A 23,511-nucleotide genomic window follows, 5' to 3' on the forward strand; every position below is an offset into this window, starting at 1 on the left:
TTAAATATAACAAACATGTCATTTTATTTATTGTTGTATAAATACAAAATGTTCTTTATTTATTATTGTGGAAATTAAATTTAATTAAGCAAATATCACTTTATAATTTATAATGAATACTGTAATTGCTATACAATTATTCAATATATTTTTTTAATCTATGCTCTCCTTATAGTAAAGCTACACACCTCTGCTTGGTGTGTATATTTCAGCATAATCATGTGTGGTATCCCCATCAGTGGAGGTGTTTGGTGTGGTTGGCAACACCACTAAGTTTTCAACAGCAGCCTAGAAATTAAAGAAAATGTGTTCCAAAATATATTATTACTTACAATAAACTGATGTTATGATAAGATGGAAATTATTAAAAAATATGATTGATATTTTTAAACTTTATTGTACATATAATGTACTGATCTGACAATTGATGTTAAATTACTATATTTGAAGCAAATAAACATGATCTTTGACATCGATAGAAATAAACTAATTTTGGGGGTTTTATTAGTTTTAAACCATAGAACTGTAATCCTTGCAATTGTTACTGTTATTTATTAATAATAGGAAAATAGCTAAGTTATAGAAATTCAAAGAATTCCAAAGTCAATACTTTTTTTCAGATATCTTATCTACTTGTTTATCAGCAAAGTTAATAACTATATATAGAAGTACGTAAAATTAATAAATTACCGCCAAATCGTCAGCCAGTAGACTGGCTGTGGTCCTTTCATCCATGGTTCTATTCATGGTGGTCAATTGGGTGGTTGTGTTCGTCTGTGTGAGATTTGTTGTACCAATAGATAGATTCCGTCTGTGTCTCACCGGAGTACTGTAGTGGGGCTCAGAGTTTATTGGCAGCTGTAAAAGTTAATTCATATTAGACAAATGATTTTGTTCCAGTACTATACATACATATGTACAGAAGATTGTAAAGGAAGTCATAGAATTATATTTTATGTAGATACTTTTGGTTGTACTAAATTTAAATTGTACTAATTTAGGTATTTTTAAAACAATTTAATTGTATTAATTATAACATACAAATCTGTTGTAAATATTTTATTATATTAAAAGAATTTGACAACACAATGCTTTAAAGAATTTACACTTGTACCATCAAGTTTTAATTTAAACATAGTAAAATATAAAATACATAATAAAGTAAAGTATTTAAGTAGGTTGAATACAAAAATAAAATATTCTGTGCTAGAAAATATTTACAGTCAGGGAAATTAGTTAATTACGTGTACAGGTTGAAAATATTAAATTATTGCTCAGTGAAGAAATTCATGTTTGTAATTGATACACAATAAAAAAATTATTAGGTTAGCGTAATAGATTTTTAATACACCTCTAGCATGATGCAAATCACATATGAGCTAAGATGTACCATGTTTTTATAGAATTCAATCCCTTGTAAACCAGTAGGTATGAAAAGACCAAGCATAAAATATAACATTAAAAAGTGTGTGCAAAACAGGATGATAAGTATAGCAAACGAATATTAGTAAATAAAAACGTGCTCTAACATCCATTTGTACCTGTGGACCTTCCAAGCTCTCAGAACGCCGTCTGTTAGCCAGACTGCCTTCCTCAGATCTCACTTCGAGGGATAGACTCCCACGTGACGGTAAGAACTGGTGATTAATTGTAATTTTGAAGCTATTTGTGGATCGCCATAGAATAATAGAAGTACCGAGATATATATTCTTGCTTAGTCCGCAACATATAATGATTTAATAATAGCAACACTGCTCATAGAATGTATGTGCATGTAGGTATTTAATGAAAGCTTGATAAAAGCACTATCATTAAATTATGCACAACAATCATGAAAGACTTGTTATTTAAATGTTGTTAATGTCACATAGTAAGTAGGTATAAATAATTTAACAGCATACTCACAGCACTGACAGCACAATTCCTGCTTCCCTGCGCTGCTATGTGATTCCTTAACAATTCCAGCTGTTGATTACAGCGGTCGTTCTGTTCTCTCAGCTGCTGGTTCTGCTGCTCCAATTCTCGCAGCTTGTTTGTCACCCACTCTTTGATCCGCGCCGCTTTCGCTTCGACCTGCTTCGCGTCTTGGAGCCGAAGATGCTTCTAGAAGCAATTTAGAATTAAAAATACAAAGTTTGATATAAGAAAAAAAGCAGTAGCAGTATTCTGGATCTTATTAAATTAAGTTTAATATTTTTTTTAACAATAACTACGATAAAAACCTACTTGACAAAAAAACTCTAATGTTAATACACACTAAAAATTTACCTGCATTCTTATATTATTTTCTCGAGACTTTTATATATTCTTTTCATTGGCATATTTGCTAATGTAAGCATTATATCATATGTCATACTAATAAGATTTTCATTCATAAATATTAAAAACAATATGCGACCAAACGAAAACAAAACCGAGCGCGTCACAAAGCTAACGGACAAAGCATACGTCATTGTGACGTTTGAATGACGTTACTGTAGAAATGACGTAGAGCTTAGCATTAAACAGACAGGTCCATCGTAGAATTGTTTATGGATGCCGTCATTTGAGAAAATGCATACATCGTTTATTTCAATTTGTATTGTCTAGAAATATAGAAATCTATCTCATAAATATTACAAATACTTTTATTACAAAAAAAAATGTATTTATTGTGACTTTATTTTCTCATACATTAATAGGTAATGATTATTGGTATAATTTGTTTAGACGTTATTGAAATTAATTGTGAACAAAGCTATCTTGTTGACGGAATGCTCCCAGGAGCATTATTAATAGTTACAACGGATGCTTTGAATTCCTGATTATTTGTTATGTACTACGACTTATCTAAAGCATTTTCTATTAATTTATATGTAAAAAATTTTTGCTTTTCATAGAGATATTTAATACATCTATCACAAACATGAACACGATTAGTGCAAAGAAATCCAAATGTAGGCTTAAAAAAAATATAAACCAAACCATTTTTATTTATTTTAAATAAAATATTTTAAACAAATACTTATTGCACTTGATCAATTTAAAAATCGTTCAAAATAAGTTATCTTTATTTTTTCTAAATTCAAAGCCGTTTATTCTAATACTAGCTTTTGCCCGCGACTCCGTCCGCGTCAATATCAGAGTAATACTGTTCCACTACGCCCACTTAAGCGGTTTAGACAGACAACAGAGTTACTTTCGCATTTATAACATTAGTAGGGACACTATTCTATATACTAGATCTTAATTGAAATTAAGTGATTTGATGATTTCAATGACATTCTCGTTCACAACGAAATACTATTGACTGCCAAATATTAGACATATTATGCTGATAAAATTATTTGGTAAATAATTCTAGTCTTATACTCGTGATAACTTCCAAATGAAATGTCCGATTGGGATGAAACAAAAAGTATTTTGCTCCTACATTTATGCCCTTTACAACATAATGCTTTATTTGAATGAGGATTAATATTACGACACACATTTAACGTACTTTCTTTCTTCAGACGACTTAATAATTTATTGAACACTAAAGAGGGTATTGTGACTAAGCTATGATAGTTAGATATATACTCTTGCGGACTTTATCTAGATCCTAATGAGACCTACAAAGCTTTAGTTCATTATTTTGTTGTATTGTCAATAATTTTTGCGGCGCACACTAGATAGATTTTCGATGTTACACCTCGGGTTACAAAGTAATAATTTTATAGTGGATCTCATTTTTTTTGAAAATAATATGTGGCTTATAGCGTTCCTTGATAAAAGGACTATTAAACACTGAAGGAATTTTTCAAATCGGACCCGCAGTTCCTGAGATTAGCGCGTTCATACAACCAAACAAAGTCTCCAGCTTTATAATATTAGTAAAGAGTACATTTAGACGATCTAATATTAGACAAAATTATTATAATATCAAATTCACCGTGATGCCGGTTATAAACTAATCGAAATATCTGAAATAATATTTATATTTAATGTGTTCATGAAAAGCCAATTTGATGTGCGTATATAATAATGAACCTGTTCTTCTATCTGGCCCTCTAGACGCGAGATCGCTTTAGGAGCACCCTCAGCGCCCGCCGGCCACTCGCATAGTCGCTGCTCCATGGCGCGGACCTGGAAACAAATATAAGATGAATTGATCACGAGACTTAATAGGGATCTACAGCTGGAGAAAGGCCTCCAACAACTTTCGTACTACGACTGGGCTTATACGTATTTGTACGTCTTACGAATCATGATACTAAATTATATTCACTTATACTAAAAATCACATTATCATATTGCTACGTATTTCAAATATATTTGTATATAAATCAATGACACTGACACACATAACGTATAGTCAGTACATGTAGTATATTTTTTTGTATTAGTTTTTAATATAATTGTAAATTGTCATACCTTCATTGCGGTCACATTATTAATACATTCAAAACCGCATACAGACATTGACATATAAAACATAATTTATTAAGACCATAGTTTTATTTCAATTTAAACCGCATTATAATAATAGCATTCGAAGAAAAAAAACGTGCTAAACAGTAAACTCACATCTATGTACTTAACAGAAAATGATGCAACTTCTTAAGGTTTATATAAAAATATCTTTGGAAGAAATGAGAAATTCTTTATCAGACACATTTCATTATAATGTAGTTGTCTACTCAAAGTACACTAAACTAAAAATAAGTATTTTTTCTGCACTGCACTACTCGAGGACTGCTGTGGTAATTTAGGTACACGGTCCTTGTATAAGTATACAGTGTTAGTATAAATACACTGTACTAGAATAGATAGGAATAATATTCCAGTCTAGAGTACACTCGCCTTGAATATTCTTTTGAATCATACTAGAATTCAAATATTATAACACTAATATAATAAAACCAAATAGTGTGTATTGGTTTTATAGCTGAATCCTGCACAATCAATTTCATTGTCACTTATGAACATATATGTACAGCTGGATATATCGCAGCGTAATTTTATTAAAACCCTATGAGATAATTGAAAAATCCTGTTTAAATAATAGAATTATTTACATCATGAAAGGTACTAATGCAAGTCGTACTTTCAAGTCATTTTATCATAATCTTACTTTTTATTACGTCATCTGCACCCATACTACGAGTTTTTATCTAAGGACTGATCAAACAAGCGTAATTCCGTCATTTATGTATATACAAATTTAGACATTATAATGAGCAAAGTGTTGTGTAGAAATTACTTCAGACGTCCGTATATAGTTTGGCGATGCGAACTAGTGGTTATCTTACTACACTGAATACTTACTGTATGTAGCCATGTTCATGACGTACGACATCCTTGACAGTTTTGATAACACACACTTCAGGATGAAACTGAATAAGACATACACTGCACGAAATTTTAACACTCACACATATATAGTATTAACGTGACGTATGTAACATAACCTATTTGTACTACGGATTTTAAGTTTGTCAGTATTATCTTTAACGTATAATTATGTAAATTAACAATAATAGAGACGGTGGTACTATTTTATTCATATAATTTGTAATAAATAATATTTATACCTAATATATTAAGCCAGCCATATTCTATGTAGGTATTTTTTTTTTCGATCTCCACAATATTGTGGAGATCCGAAAAAATATCTTTAGAATAAATTGTTTCATTTTTAACTGTAATTATTTAAATTTTAAAATAACAATGAAATGTCAACGAAGAAGTAATACCCAGGAATAGATGGCATTAATCACAAATGTCGTAATTTGCCTGAGTCACGGCACGAGGGGACGCCGACAAGTATCCAGAAATTTCTATATCGGGTATACTTAGACGGAGTTGGAAAAACAAATCATAGACACGTTTGAAGTTTTGAAATTGAGGTAAAATGTTCAATTAAATATTTATGAAAAAAGTTTCTATAATAATTGTTGTATGAATAGAGGCCGCAAAATAGTATTATATAGTAATGTTAATATCGAAGATGTTAAGACTAAACATGATGTTGATGCGGTCAAATATAAAATATACCAAACTTTGTTCATTACAAACTTGCACAATCTAACTGCAAACATTAGTTGCTAAGTTAAACTTCCTTATTACTCAGCAACAGACAGTTAATTTAGTAATGAAGGCGTCAGTATAACTTGTTTATATTTCAGACAGATAATAAAAACAATAATTACGTACAAGAATAGACCGTAAATTATGTGCATCATTCGAAATTCAAAAGAGTTTAATGCAAGCTTTTAGGTAAATAAGCGAAATAATTGCAATTGAACGCATTATTAAGTCAAACCGGATGGCGGGACTGCGGATGTCGTTTTGTTTTCCCGCAAAAATACCATAGACTTGTATGAATGAATAAATGCAACTTTAACGTTCGAAATTTTAAATATTGTCTTGTTTTCTTTTTATTATCAGAAACAAAGATTTAATATAGCAATGCCACCCAGTGTGCCGTGGTTACAAATTAAAGTGTTTTTTACTAGTGTTTACAGTATCAATCTAGTTAGAGAGACGCTCCATTTGGCATCAGGAATAGATCAAACATGAACTGCGATGGCCAGTCTCGGACGTGATGTTTCCTGGTTTTGAGATAGGGCAACTTATTTGGCGCTAGATTTGTATTGTCCATTGTTTCTCTTTAATAAGATATAGAATTTATCTGTTCAAATATTATCTATGGTTTCATGACGTCACTATACCAAATACGTATCTGTGGTACATTATATAACTATATAGTTACAGAAAACTGTCAGTAAATATTTTAGAGAAACATGTACGAGTTAGTCAACTTAAGAAATCAAAGTATAAAGATTTGAATTAAGAATCTTATAGGTTCTACAAATGTATTGGGTTAACTAAGTTAAAATATAAGTTTTATAAATAAAATAATAAAAACCCCACTCATTCATTTTTATTCAAACTATAGTCATAACATGTGAGAAGCAAAGGCTCTAATTATAACTCGATTAAAAAATCGAGTAATCATACGCCAAAATGCCTAACATCATTTTGGAAATCTTGGTCTTGGTATGGATGGATATGATTTGGATACTTTTACACCGCTGAATCGATATTGTTCAAATATAACTACGAACCACCACAAGGAATCCGACTTTCCAATATAAAATCTAAATCGGCGATCCGTTTAAGATCTACGACGATACAAACAGAGACACACACGCACAGACAAAAATAACATACGAAGTTCATAAATTAGATTTTTTTCTAAAAATATTAAAGATTCTTATAGAGTTCATTCATTATTTTTATTTATAATACATACATTTTTATTATTAATAATTACATGAGCCTACAACACTGCGGACGTAATTTCTCTAATACTGTAATGAGAAAAGTTTCTAACAGCAAAAAACGTACAGGAGGTTTAAGAATATTAATTGTTATTGGACCTTAATAAAATAGTTAGCTCATTGCATCCCCCTGAATTCAAGACCGAACATATAAACTTTTAATTAGAGGGTACTGGAGATTTCCGCAGGGATTTCAACGGAAAATAAATCGTGAATGTGAAAACCGGTGTTAAGTTACGAAATTAATTATAAAGATTTAGTGCTAGTGATGTATTTTGCTTAATGTAAAACAAAACGTGTTAAAATATTTTCAAAACAGAAAACTTATTAAAGTAATGAGTGAAGTATTTTAGATCGATCCATACTAAAGTTCACGCCCCACAACTAACTTTCTAACTAACAATCACAATCCGAGTTTATTTCACCCACTTCGTATACAAAAGTTAGTACTGTAACTTGACAAAGTTATCAAAGGTTCTGATAATATTACATATGATTTAATCATTTTACTTCAATTACTGTCCTTTCATATATATGTGTATAAAAACACGTGTTCTATTTTTTTTTACAATTATAATTTTAAAAATAATTACTGAAGTACATAATCACCGATTTTCAGTCTTTAAAACCACATTAATATTTTCTTAGTAAAAAAACCTAGAATTTCTAGATAAGGAGACAGTTTTTTTTTTAATTCTACAACGACCCAATTAATTACTTCCCTGATCTGATAAGAATAACACAAAGCTCTATTCCAAAGTGAAGTACATCGCACTCTTTATACATCAAACTAGTATAAGTAACATATAATGTATTATTTTCCAATTAGAAACCATTATTAAAAGATGACAACAAAAAAAGAAAATTAATCCTAATCGTTTCCCTAAAAGAAACGAATTACGTTACCAATTTAACAGTTTAATAAGCTAAGGTTTCTGTATCGAATACCAAGACACGCAAAGTATTCAATTTAAATTACTAAACATTATCATTCACAAAAAAAATCCTATTAATTAAAATTAAATAATACAATGGTTTTATTATATACAAACACAAATATTCACTTATATACAGGGAACCGATTTATTTCACAGTAACATCGGACAATTTCTCACAACAACGTGAGTGCGACGTATGCGCTCGGCGCGGAGCGGTAGCGAACTAACGCCGGCCATATCCTACAGGACGTACTATGGATCAATATTTACATAGTGCTTTTAATATTCCGACGTTGACTTGTTTATTTTTATCTTTATGGCTAAGATTGCTTGAGAGATATGAGACGCGTCTAAGTGCCGAAGATGCTGCTATTAATGACTTTATAATTTATTTAATACGTTTAAATTAACTGCTTATATGTGATTCGATTTTTCATTGTTTTATTTTTAAATTCTGGAATAACACTGGCAATCTACAGTTTCTTTAAAACCTCATTGAATTAAAATAAATTGAATTAAAGACATACCAACTCGTTGTTGTGGTATTTCTTTTTTTTCAGTGTTCTTTATTTGAATGTTGAAATAAAAGTTGAAAAAAATTCATTAAAACCTCATTAGATGTCGACTACCAATGTATAAAACACATACAGTACTCCTAGCGGTATTCCAGCCTTTTCATTAAAGAAAGCAAGTTCAATTAATCGATAACATTCCAATACGTCTTCGTTGATTCTCCAGATATTTTTATTTATTTGTTTTCGTATACTTCTTTTAAGTATTTCTGAGACCATAACACTATAAAATTTACATACGTATAATGTTTCGTTAATATTCATAAATATTTTACAGTTCCCGACATTCTAGTTACGCTTATTTTGTATGTTAATTTCGGGTCGTAACAAAAGTTATTAGTATTCCATGTTTTATTTTTACTTTCCTACATATGTTGTAAATAAAAAAAAATGTTTTTTTTTTTTGTTAATACTAGATCGGTAGAAGGTAAATTGAGAATTGTTAGGTATATGTAAAAGATGGACCCTATAATTCATAATTTGGTATTAGTGACATACCTGATATATAATTGCTCATAAATAATTTATTGTATTACGTGCTCAGTTAAGCTCATACTGAATTCAGTGTTAAATAGACCGAGAACTCATTTCGAGTTGAATGAAGCTCGTACCCAGATTGTAAAACCATTTACACAATATTTTAGCTGACTGTAATATTCAGATAGTTACATACATTTATTTATTATAAATTTTAACATTATTATTTATGTTTATATTGAAAATATATATCATTAATACTTCTTGGTAATAAAAAATGCGGCAAAAATAAAGTACTGCAGTTGAGAGAATGGCAACATCGTGCATTAACCCACTGCATATCTCCAAACAAAACAGACCAATAAATCAAGGAAGAAAAGCAAAGTTTCCCTAAAAAAGCAATAAAAAATGCACTTTTATTGCACTCTGTCGCGTCGAGTTTGGACATCATCTAACGGCAGAAATAACAAACCTTTTTAAAATCAGATTGCACTTGTGGCAGTTTGTTTTTAATATTAAGTTGAATGTTGCTAGGTAAAAATATGTTTTTCTATTTTTAAATTGCTATAGTTACAATATACATGTACATATAACATAAAAATGCGATAAAATCAGTAGTGTGCAATATTAAGGTAATCTGGTTTACGGACTTTTTGCAGGTACATTTATGGCAAAAAAAAACATTTAAGCATTAGTTCGTGAACTCCTTTGTTGGTGGTTGTCGAATTGTTATTTTTTTTATTTGACTAAGTTTCTATGACAAAAAGATAAATATCTATGACATAAAGATAATATACCAAGATGGGATAAATGAATTAGTTCATAACCAACGAATATATCATAGTTATTAAAAGTAATTATATTTTTCGCTCAAAACTTAAAAGAATTAAAATATAGAATTGAGTCGTTATGACTTTTGTTACTTTTGATAATGCTACATATAGTCAATAAAACATTATTCTTCTGTGCGAGAAAGTTTTTAGACAAAAATGGACGTATCTCGTGTATATGGACATTTTAACAAAAATGTAAATCCTTGGAAACTTGCCAGAAAGTTTAGTAGACGTTTCACAGTCAAACTGTGAAAGTGTAAAACATGCCATCTCTATCCATATTTATTCACAAAATTAGGTATAAAATATAATATAGAATAATTTCCTACATAAATTTTATTTGTTTCATCTAAATACAAGGGAATTAATATATCAGACACTACAATTAAACTAAAATCCCCAGACTACAGAAGGCTTAAGGTAGTGTCTTCAAGTAAACCTCTCGAGGCATCCTTAGTGAGTAAAGTAATGGAGTAGTTGTTGGTCCACTCCGAGAAATGGACTGGTTAGAGAAAATAAATAAAATTTAAATCAAAAGTGAACTTTCAAAGTTCAACAAAGGATTAATAGAAAAATATATTGTTGTATGAACTATTTCGTGTTTCATATTATATACTTTATGTTATAATGTGTTTATATAAAATAATTGAATCGTGACATGGACTGTGGAGCTTAATAAACAAACATTTTGGTAAAATTAATATAGTATATATTTTTATATAGATTGTACTAGAATTAATATAGCTATAATGTTAATATGAGTAATTATGTGAAATTAACGAATACCTTGAAGTTATGACATCTGGCACGTTTTAAATTCATATCATTTATAAATAACATTCGGTCTGTCATATACGATGTAGACGCAACTATTGAAAAACTTTTTAAAATACTATTAGTAATGATATAAATAATACACATTTAAACCGTTAAAAACATAGTGATGTTAAATTAAATTTCAGTTTGGTAACTTTCTATGAGGTTACAAGTTAATATGTACTCTGAAATGAAAAGTTAAGTTACTATTTTATAATAACTGCCGTTTATGATTGTAACAGTTTATTTTTTCTATAATGTGGATGACATAAATGAAAGTGTTGCCAAATAGACACATAAATTTGACGCCAATAAAGATCTGTTATCAAGGTCAATGTTGCAGTTACTGAATCTAATCCAAATCATATATTATACAGCCAATCCAAAGGTTTGGGACATCTGATTACGTAAATGGGTGAAAATATCGATCCTAAAAGGGGCCAAGGGACCCCTTCGATGTCTCACTGACTTACTTAGGGGAAACTGTATCAACAAGCGGTAGTTTTGACCCTATGCCATTGAAATATATTTTAATAAAGGGGAAACACGCGCAAATATTTGTTTATCAACGCTTTGAAGTCATGTTGCCATCTTTTAAAAATTTGAATTATCCTCACGGACTATACACCAAGTGCTAATCTATCGTTTTAGTCACTCAGATAGTTGCTCGGAATACGAACTAGATTCCTTGGCAATACCTTAACCTTAATTGCTGGTTTTTTCTTCGAGATGCAAAGTAGAAGCAATAAGTTATTCCGCGATAAGAGTTTCTTACTTTTATATTTCCGTTTATTGATTGTGAATAATTGTAGTAATAGCAATTAATACTTACTCTTATTGATGAGCATTTACTAATGAGATAGTTTTCTAAACGAAGATGTATTTTATTCTAAAGCTAAGCTAGATTCCGGTTACTATTTGGGCGTTCTGCCAGACCCCGTTCGCTTCGTTGGACGGGACGTCTGCATTATGTATTACAGCAGTTTTATAGAAATTCATCCTTTAACAAGCACGTGACATAGTTCAATATAAAAATTAAGTTACAAACCACGTTCAAATCCTTTGTCATCACTGGAAGGAATGTTATTTAAAAAACGTGTCAGTAAACGTTCGATGAAAACTGAACCTTTTATGTATAGCCTGAATCAGCCCGCGGTTTTGTTTACAATATTAAAATTCGGGAACTGATAAAAAAAAATTCACACGCATACAAAATTGCTAACAATAGTCGTATTTCAGAAAACTTTAAGTAAAATAGGAATTTATGGCAACTCTCCCAAGCAAATTTCTAAATATACATTAAATATATTTTTATAGTATTTGTCCATTATCTATACCCTTATACGCTATTCCCTGGCGCCGGCTCGCCGATATGCGAGTCATAGTCTATAGAATGCATATAATCTTTATTACTATATATTAAAAGAAGAAAACGATTAAAGATATGGAATACTTTAAACAGGAATTGAGCTTAACATATTTTTAATGAAAATTTTATGTAATTAAATTAGGATAATAAAAACTGTTTTTTTTATTTTACACAGTTTGGAATTCGTCTGTGTATTCAGTACTTTAGCTTTATATTAAGTGATAAGTAATACGTATTTTTTGGAATTTAATTTTATAATTACTTTATATGGATTGCTTGTACAAGAAAAAATATTAATTCTGCCATTCCGATGTTTATTTATTTATTTATTTTTTTAATATGAATAATTTTTTCGGTGGAAAGTTTTACGTTTACATATGTATATTTACCATTAAGCATAGCTCATCTATTTTAGCTTAATTTTTGTGAGAGAAAAGGAATAGAAAAAAGTTAATCGTAAGAATAAAATATTTACCTAAAATAATTACATAAAACATGTATGTAAATATATATTTAAAAAAATCTGGTTTGAAAATAAAAATATATATGCATATTCAGTTACAATAGGTTTTCGTATTTGAAAGTGGAAACCGATATCTAAAGGTTGTATTAAGCTATGAATCACACCGACAAGACTACTACGTTTAAATTTATGTCATCATGGAAATGAGCGGATAGATCTATTTCCATGATGACTTAAACCCTGGAACCTCTGATTTAATAAAATAAAATGTCAATAAAATACCTTCACATAGACTCCACGAACGACGTTCCCGACGTTTTTATGCCTTCCCCAATGACCTTTAAGTACTTATATATTTTTGTAGGTAAATTAACGTACCTATTATGCCCCTACCTTAGATTACTTAACAGTCCTGTGGCTGAGCACCGCTGTTGTATAGGACGAGAAAGAAACGTAGATTGTTGACTTAAATTTTATGGATAAATTACAATAACAATAAGTTCACGATAAATGATTGATTGATATTTGCCTTCGCTATATTACGACCAGACGACATGATAATCGACCATCGGTTTTGTTAAAAGAAAATATATTTGTTTGTCTTATAGTAACATATAACAAATATACGTGCCTAACATTCTTTTTTAATCTGTAAAATAATATTGCATATAATAAAATGTACAAGTCCATTATCATTCAGCCAACATCGCGAGATATATACAAACTTTTTATATTATTAGACGAACTCCCGACAAATGTTTGTTTAATATTTACATGCAAAATTATCTGTAGCAAATCAATTCGTTGCATCTGCATATCTGCTTCCAATCGAAAGTTAATTTATCATCCCTTCATATATGGTTGGAACAATACAAACGAGTCCGCATACAATTAATATAGAGCATGATTTATTGTCTGTTGTGGCAATTTAAATGTTTACACTGAAGTTAACTGGTATGTTGTTACTGATATACATTTAATAATGGACGAAAATACGGTGTTTTTATAGTAGGTAAAGATATTTAATTAATATTGTAACTACGTTTTATACCATGAATCATCCATTACACTGCCAAATTCACTGTTGAATCATATATCCTCGCGTGATATTTGAACATAAATTATAAGAATATGTAGTTATCGGCAAACTACAGGAACAAATGTGTATTAGAAAATTCACCCTTTATGTAATCTCACTACTTGTCAGGTTCATATGATGTGACTGACAAAGGTGATTTAAAAACATGGAAAATTTGTATTTGCTGATTTAAATCATACTAATTAATTGTACTATAGATATTTAATTTTTATTATAGCATAGTGTTAAATATATTGTAATTAAAAATGAATTATTTAAATTAGGAAAGTATAATGAAGAAATATAAACGAAAGTGTTTTATTTTAACCAAAAAAAAATTTTTTTTTTTATTATTAACATACATACGTTAAATAATTTTATAATAAATCAATTTATGACAAGATTATGTCTAGAGTGTTTTAAATTTATCCAGTCACAAAGGTGCTTCTATTAAGTTTAGACTCCTCGAGTCTTAGGGCATTGTATGGAGAGTGCTACAGCTGTGTTCAAACTATTTTTTTACTTATCTAGACCGCCAAATATAAACAGTTTAGAATGCGCTTTCGAGATTCTCGCAAAAATATTCCTTAAATTACTCTGATGCTTTAAAATATAATATTACTTAATTCATCCGATAAATTTTAACGTTATCAGCTGATAACGTTTATTATAAATGTTTATCAAATATCTGATTTCTTCACTTAAACAGATTATCTAAAAATCGAGCAAAAAGACCGGAGATTCGGTCTGGCGCGAATCCAAAATTGGAACATTATTCCTGTCCCAATACTCCAAAAACGTATGCACGAAATGCATCCTTATTATTATAAGGATAAGGTCTCAAATAGAACTATTTATTTAAAATGTTTGAGTGTATGGTCAGCTGTACGCACATAGTGTACAAGCAATAACACGCCGAGTTGATTTGATGGGTGCAATGGTAAGGATTCAAAGGTTAGTAACTTGTCAATATTGAAGTCAAAGAATTCTTCGTTATAGAAAAATATAAAGGATTAAAAAATTAAAAAGATACATAGTGATGTAGAATTATTTGAGTATTCACAGACGACAAAACAATACCGAAGACGGAAGAGAAGAATTCGTTGCTAAGAAATAAACAAGACGGATACGTCACCATTTCTTTAACACTTATACGGAGAGGAACATCTTTGCCGGCCATGGTCTCTTATATTATAAAATAAGATACATCTGCGGCAGAACTACGCGACGCATTTTTGAAATCGAAATGAAATAATTGAAGACATAACAATAGCAATTGTACTCGTATTTTTCATAACACATAGACAATAATGCTCTACGTCGATTGATACCTGGAATCCGTTGTTTTTGTATAGAAAATAGATTATCGTTTAACTCGGTTGAATTATTTACATCTCATAAGGGATCTGTTAGCCAATTACAGTCTCGTGACAGACAGACGACACTCAACGAATATAGATAAGCTTTTAATATTGCTGCGGAACGTTGGAGCTTCCTGTGACATTTTTGGACGTGATTTCCTGCGTGGAATTTCTTAGTTCAGTAAAATGTTTGATAAACAATCGCTGTGAACTGACACGTCTCGAGGAGAATTGGTTATGAATTAGTACTAGTTACTGCACGCAGCGTCGGCCACGTAGGTGGTTATTATGTTTTTACAGAATAATATGTAGCAATATCTACGATTTTCTGAAACTCACAATTTAGTTTTGGTCTAAAATACATAAAAAATTGCAATATAATTAAACATTTTATCAAATATTTTAAGTCTATAATAGATTTTTTCGATAGATTTAGTCTAGAGTAAATAAAACACAAACTAATCTAAGAGAAGAAATAGAAAATTTTCAAGAAAAAGTTTCATGAAATGGGTGATCCCGCATCAAAAAAAAAAAAAACATTCGGATCGTAGGTATTGTTCGGTTTTATTCCGAGATTGCAACCACAAAGAAACCAGCAAGGAGCATTAAGGATTTGTAAAATGGATATAAAATGGCGATTTTTCGATACAATAGAGGTAATATTAAATTTTTATTCCCCAACAGCTGTGTTACATTGCTGGGCGCATCGGAAATCTATGTAAATTCGCATTGCGTCACACTATGCAGTCTCATGAATTATTTACGTGCATTTGGTATGGTAATGTGTAAAATTATTTCGCCTTTACTGATTACTATTTTATACGACACGAAGATGATATCTCTTGTTTTAATAATTTTAATGTCATATATCTGAATAATTAACGCTTATACACTATGGTTGATTGAAAGCAAGTGGAACGCGATATTGTATAACTAACAGGTTCAAATCCCGCTTGTCTTTAATTATATTACTTTTACTTACGTGTTTAACTTAACATTGTTTTAATTTTAATTAATTTCTTTATTGAATATAAAATTGATAATAAATGCAATTAATATTAAATATTTTCTACACTTCGGTTTTAAATTAAATAATATTGTTTTTAACAGTTGTTTTAACATAACATTACGTCGTAGAAAAATGGAAGGTATATAAAGAAATTGAGAAAAGAAATCTCTTATTGGCATCATTATAATGTTTATATTGTTGACACTAATTAACAAATTCAATAAAATGTATTAAATATTTTGTCGTCTGTTGTACGCCAATCCAAAGTTACATCGCCCATCTGATAGCGAACTGTCAGAAACGCAAACTATGAGCGGCCGGACTGCAGTTCTTACAGTACCGCTTAGCAAATAAAAATCAAAGTTGACAGTTCTTTGAGTAATAGTTGTAAATTAATTAGTATGATGAAATAAGAGAAGAATATTCGTATTGATGTGTAGTGTTGTTATTGAATACAGGCGTTTGACATTGAAATCATGGGCTGAATGCCTTTATATAATCCAATATACAATAACCCACTGATTGGATATATGTAGTTTTATATTATATAAATAGTAAAAATGCTACTCTTATAAATATTATATTTTTAAGACCCCTTAAACCTACACGTAAGACCCCTTATTAGACCTGCACCTGGGTCACGAGTCCCAGGCACTGTTGAAGCTCCTCTCCCTGCAACGCGGTAGACCGGCATCCGCAGGGTGAATCCATTGTATGCTGAGACGTTTCGTCTCTAATTATATAATAAATTTATATCTTTAAATTGTAATGAAATAGAATCTTTTACGTATAGAACATTTTCCATTAGATCTGTCAAGTCAAGTTAAATTTTATTTTCAACTAACCCCCATTGGTTTGTTAGTAGTAAACGAGGATTTTATTTTCTAATCTCGCGTCTCGTATTTATTCAGCAATTCGATATAGTAAAGTTCGTCGCCAAGACGGTAAATACAACTATCAACAAATACCTAGTATGGTTTCATAAAATTACAACGCAACGAAATATATATAAAGTCATAGAGAATTCAATAATTAAATAAACCAGAATAATAAAAAAATTCTATAGAAGTTAACGAGTGAAAATAAGACATTTTCTACTTAATTTCAGGATAAAATAAGGTATGTATTATTGAATATTTTTATTAAATTAAGAGTTACACCACAATACGATATATAAATTTCACGTGCATAAAACTGTAGAAATGTAGATTGTTAAATATATTTAATGAAAATTCAATCGATCTATTTTCATCGATATCGGCAGACATCACTCTGTTCATTTAAAAATACAAAAACATCGATACAAAGAAAAATTTCTAACCTCCGTTCATCGTAATCTTGAACTAATTTTGTTTCGTGGTTAAATGATTGATTTATTCTGTTATAACGAATAATATTTGTTTTGTATTTTAATAAGGTTATTATCAAACATCCAATATTTTCAGAATGGCGATGGCGGGAACTTAACGCGCATGCGTAAGAACAGCTGGAACAGCCATATTGTTATACGATTTATGTGCTTGAGTTTTACTATTACGTCCACAAATGCTCCTTTAAGCATGAAGGTTATATACATATAGAAAAACTCGTACTCAATATTCTATAATTATCATAACTACTTCAAGATTTCAATCTCTTATTGCTTAACACGAACATAAAGCTTTTAGTGTTGAAAGTCTTATCTTTATAAGTAGCGATATAAATATAGATGTATAAAGGTAAATATATTATATCAATATCATAGTAAAAATTCACATTCAAACGGGCATATCGTATAGTTATACTGTGTATGATATGCACATTGCATATTATACTCCTATTGTACCCACTCTGTTTTAAGAGGCGAAAACTATTATGCTATGAAGTATATGGTATTATGAAGGATACTTCACGTAAGCAACGTGAAGAGGATGGTATACAAAGAAAAATATAAGGAAAATTAATAAATGAAGCAATAAACTTTATAATATTACAAACAAATACGAACATTTACCCTAATTCATTTATAACTCACCTAGAGCAGTGTGTTAGCTTTATAAAAGTAGCTTATTAAAAAGGAGATTATTTAAGAAAGAAACGATCTAAGAACTTGCAATGATTATCGATTTATTTAACAAAACACTAGGAATATATGTTGGTGTTCTTAGCACGTGTATAGAGAAATAATCGTTAAATTACTTACGGGTGACTGCTATGAATTCGACGGATCTTTTTTCATGGACTGCGCTCTCTTTTCAGCGAATTCAGCACTTAGTCTGTGAGCCTTCAATGTATTTGGTTTAGACATCTCAATTGTACAAGATAAGTTGTGAGCCCGAAATTGTTATTTATTATTAACACGGCAGCGTTTGTTGAACACAAATAATTAATTGTATTGATTATCGTTATTGCTAAAAGAAAATGGTATATTCGATAATATACAGAGTTAACAAATGTACTGTTTGACTTAATATTTTATGACACGGAATATATGGATGCACCTTTTTGTTTTAAATAACAAGAATATTATGTATTTACAATGTGAAGTTGCTGCTTGTTTAAGCTTGGTATTGTATAACTTGAAGTTGGTTCGCGCATGCGCAAATGGTCCTCAACAGTTAGGGTGACTTCCGTATTATTGCCAGATTGATAAAAAAGAATGCAAATCATAGAGAAATATATTTTATGACTATGACAATATGAACGGAAATGTTGTGAACTTGATGCATTCAATAGAGAAACGCATGAGAGGAGTATGCAAGGCTTTAAAATTATCGATCACATACAAAAATGATATAAGGATAATATTTACGAATGTAGGGGTTAAAAAAGGTTTAAAAGTAATGAATTGTTTTTTAAAATTAAAGAAGGAAACTGTAACGTATTTCATTTATTTTTGATTTAATATATTTGACTATCTATGGAAGGCTTCGTATAATACGGTAACATTTTTTTAGCTAGACTAAAAAACTGGTCATTAGATTTCATCATTTTCAAAACTCGCACTCGATGTTTTTAATGCAATGATAAAATTGCAAAGATATCTTTAGATTTTTTTATCCGACTAGGCACTAAACAAATGGTTATTGTCTAACTAATATAAAACTAGGAAATTGTAAGAAAAAATTCTTTATTTAGACTGTTTTGATGCATAGAACACTAAAGAAGGTCTAGGTTACTAGAGTTGTTTAGTGAAAATAAAAATAAAATCCGTGTCAAGTACTACTCGAGTCAAAACACAAGTTCAACGAGAAAAGAGATCATGATTCAAAGATATAAAGGTGCTTTTAATATTTAGAGTTATTCTTGAAAATTCCAAGAAGTTTTATACAAATGGATGAAAAGAGTAGTTTCTATCAATCTAATTGTTTTTTCGATAAAATTAAAGAAATTGTTTAATGCATTTCGAAATTATATAAATATAAAAAAAGCTAAAATTTCAAAGGAATAACCGTTAAAACATCTAACCGAATGAGTCAGAATGCAGCAGAAAATCAATAACACTCTAGGAGGATCGGCGCTTAGCAATTGTGTGCTAGAGTATCGTCAGCAGAAAAAAAATAATTAAATTTGGATTTTGATATAAATTTAAGTAATGAATTATTAAAATATAATATGAATACTTTATTGAAACTATATAATATTTAAGTAACAATTATGTTTATTAACTTTTTAATAATATAAATGTAAAAGTAAGATGCAATTAGTACATGTAAATCCACCCTTCATAATCCGTGAGCGTTCTCGCTCAGATTTAACAACTGACTGTTCTAAAAAGGGTGCTTATGCTTGACAACTCGCTGAGCTTTAAACATTTGTTTTATCATTATTATTATGATTCATAATTTTATTATTTAATTCGAAGTTTTTTTTTATTCTTATTTTTGATGTAGCAACATTAGGTAATTTTTTTAATAAACAACAATATTGACCATTAACAACGATATTGACGTAGTTGCGTGTGTTATTTAGTTTGAAATGAAAGAATCAACAAAACTATAGTTTGAATCGAATCAATAATACGAGTAACGATCAAATCATAATTGAGAAATCATTGTGGTTTCATGAATTTTTTAACAACCATAGACAAATAATAAATTTAGGAATCGATTATAAAACCGTTAATATTAATATTTTATTTAAAAAGACTTTTTTTTTCAGAAAATCGATAGTTTTATGAATTTTTTTTGTAATAAAAAGACTAAGCTAATTTGTACTTTTATTGTGACAAAATAATAACTATCAGTTTCTTTGATTGACTTTTCAAGGGGATAGGTACGCGGCTACAAGTAACAACCAAGTTTTAAGTGGCATTAGGGTATAAATAAATCAAACTTTCTGACCCCGTAATTAAAGCAGAGGCTTTTATCGAACGCGTGTTATGGAATTAATCAACAGGAGTTTAAATTAAATTTATAATGTTACTCGAGTTTGATATCGAGATTACTGAAGTACTCGAATTCGTCATTAATTAAAAGTATTTAATTATTAGTATATGTAAATTTTATAGAAGGGAATTATTAATATATATAAAATTTGAAATTCAGTAATTAATCCATAACAAAACGTGGGTATGTTAATTATTTGCTTAATTTACAATGGGATTTTCATTAAAATGCCAAAGATAGTTGTAAAATATAAAAAAAATATCCTGTTTAATTTCAGTAATGACGAAGGTATATTACGTTTGCAACAAAAACAAGGGTTCTATCGTTTTTTGCTGACCTTTCTGACTTGCAACTACTATAAAGGTTTTCTATAGCCCTTTTAAGCTCGGGATAAAAACAGGCCCTTTCAAATAATTGTGATGAGATTTTTTATCGAAAATGACAGAATCCATTGCTCCTTAAGCGAAGAATATTGAAAGGTTCTTTAAAAGTTCCGATGTAATAATAGGAGACAAAATATTATGGTTATAATTTTAACAACGGAAATTTAAATGAAACACTTATTATTTACATTATCAAAACTTTTTTTACAGACATAGTTTTAATAAAATTAAATATATAAAATACCTTATCCTCCGCTTCTTCCGCTCTGCCCTCAGCTTCCAAAACCCGTTGTTCGAGCTCGGAGAGCTGAAACAATGAAAAATATTACTTTCTTCTCCTTAGGCTGATTAAAATTTTAATACGGATAAAATCATTATAAGTTATAGGTTGTTATTCAAAAAAGTTGCATCATCGTTAACATCATAAACTTATTAAAAGATGAAACATTTCCCTTTTCTAATATCTATTTATGCTATGTGTGCTGCCATCTAGTTTCAACTTAGCTATCAATCATATTTTTTTTTGTATTAACCTTAGCAGGGTCCATTTTAGTTGGAGTGTTCACTAAGCGATTTTATCACCACCCGCTAGATGGCGTTGTACCCAGCGCATATTTTATTGAACCACGTGGCTAAAGGGTAACAATTATAGTTATAGATGTACACTTATTTGTATGGAAGCCTGAATGTTGGTATTGTTATGTAAGAGAATATTTGTGCGGTTTCTAAGGTAAAGGGTGTGAGAGGGTGGAAGCAAAGCTTTTATATATGTACGTAAAGCAAGAAATTAGAACGTGTTTGTAGGTTTCATTCACTGAAAATTTGTAAGTACGTGGATAAGATTGCCTGAATTTTCATTATTACTACTAACATACGTGTAAAAATAAACGCCACAACTTGCATTTTGCATGTGAATATAAGGACGTGAGAAAACGATATCCTTATAATAATAAAAGAATTTATCCGGACGATGTAACATACGTTCTCAGATCTCCAGTTAACGAATTCACAAATAAAAATACACATTTCAAATGCAACATGCGTCAGAGAAACGAACAGCAATATTCACAAATAAATCCATGCATGAAATGAAATCTGTAGTTTTAAATATGAAGTCTCGAATAATATGTCAGACTTTGTTACATAAAGACTTTTAAATTCATAACTGGTATATTTTCTACAACAAAAGATTTCCGAATATAACCAATAAAATTTATTTCAACTAGTTTAATTTAATTACAAAACTAATTCAGCCGACCATTTCGGCAGACATCCTAAATTGACAACATGTGTTTATGACATAGCAAACAAATGCACAATTAACGATACTATCCAAGCGATTAATGTCCTTACTGTTCAAAGGATACGTATTGGAATAGGGTGAATATATTGTATAACAGCGTTCCTTGTGGGTCACACATCGCCATTACACCGTTTAAATAGCGTGAACTGGTCTTTGATATATCCAATTTCGAGCTGTCGATAGCTGAAATGTATGTAAGGACGAAGTCTAATAATATCTGTCCATGAGCATCGATATATGGATATTTTTCACAATTATTTTGTTTCTACCTACAGATTTATTCGAAAGGAAAATTTCTAATTTTTGGGCTCATTGTGGTCATTCTTGTTGTATTCAATTGTTGCCTAACAACATTGCAAAAAAAATCATTTGAAGGTGCAGGTTATGAGTAAGAGATGTCACTTAAGGAGTATGTTTGACAAAAAATATATCATAAATTCACATTTTAAAATTGTCATGTTTAATGTTTGGTTTCAAGGAAATGTTAAGTTTGCTTATATTAACCATAACGCTCTAAAGTCCTTCATATATATTTATGGTCTTGTTGTAATTGACCACAAGCGTATAGTAGGTACGATTCTGTAGGTATATATTTTATGTTGAAGATGTATAAGGAAAAAGCAGTCAGCAAAAGGGGACGTTGGAGCAAACTTAATTGGATATAATTTATGGGGAATTATAGTTTTATGGGCGCAAAGCAATAATATACGTTTAACGGAGATGTCCTGATGTAATAAATATATATAGACAAATAGGAACTTTTATTTACTATTTTATAATGTCGTATCCTAAGCGAAATAACATTAATGTATCACTAACTGGAATAGGATCGTATAAGTGAAGGGTTTATAAAGTAAAATTATAAATGTCATTATGTAGATAAAGTTAAGTCATTAAAGCTATAAAAGATGTTAGCTAAATTTATAAAATATATTGTTTAAGACTAATATATATAAAATTTCCATAACTAAGTTGTTACTAAACATAAAACAGTTCAATTTTCTGCATCAGAGCAGAGAAATTGGGGGTTGTTTGGGGGTTGTGCTGGGGGTTGGATGGGGGTTGAATTTTCGCCGGACATGCCTTTGACACTCAGCTGAAGGGAACCGGTGAACTGAACTAAATAGCTTCAAAACGTCTGAAGTAAATTTCGGGTTTGTATTTCCTTTGATCGTTGTTTTGGTACACTTGATAGGTCACAAATATTTACTGACCATATAAATTCTGTTGAGTTA

General features: G+C 29.9%; 1 protein-coding gene across 11 annotated transcripts in view; it reads right to left on the reverse strand.

Moving 5' to 3' along the window:
- The window catches only part of LOC116770994 (uncharacterized protein CG43867), a 165,057-nt gene that overhangs the window by 15,778 nt on the left and 125,768 nt on the right, over window positions 1-23,511 (reverse strand). For 5 of the 11 annotated variants that reach the window (XM_061520867.1, XM_032662690.2, XM_032662687.2 and 2 more), the window contains 6 exons: window positions 21,218-21,280; window positions 4,012-4,107; window positions 1,906-2,103; window positions 1,542-1,637; window positions 691-858; window positions 189-288 (listed from right to left, as the gene is read on the reverse strand). In XM_061520867.1, coding sequence (XP_061376851.1) covers window positions 189-288; window positions 691-858; window positions 1,542-1,637; window positions 1,906-2,103; window positions 4,012-4,107; window positions 21,218-21,280 — 721 coding nt within the window. Of the gene's footprint in view, window positions 1-188; window positions 289-690; window positions 859-1,541; window positions 1,638-1,905; window positions 2,104-4,011; window positions 4,108-5,289; window positions 5,470-5,555; window positions 5,670-8,359; window positions 8,451-18,405; window positions 18,712-21,217; window positions 21,281-23,511 lie in introns of those variants that run through there. The other 6 variants (XM_061520872.1, XM_061520874.1, XM_061520871.1 and 3 more) reach the window with 6 other exon arrangements.

The sequence above is a fragment of the Danaus plexippus genome, chromosome 7 (genome assembly GCF_018135715.1).
Source record: "Danaus plexippus chromosome 7, MEX_DaPlex, whole genome shotgun sequence".
NCBI classification, from domain to species: domain Eukaryota; kingdom Metazoa; phylum Arthropoda; class Insecta; order Lepidoptera; family Nymphalidae; genus Danaus; species Danaus plexippus.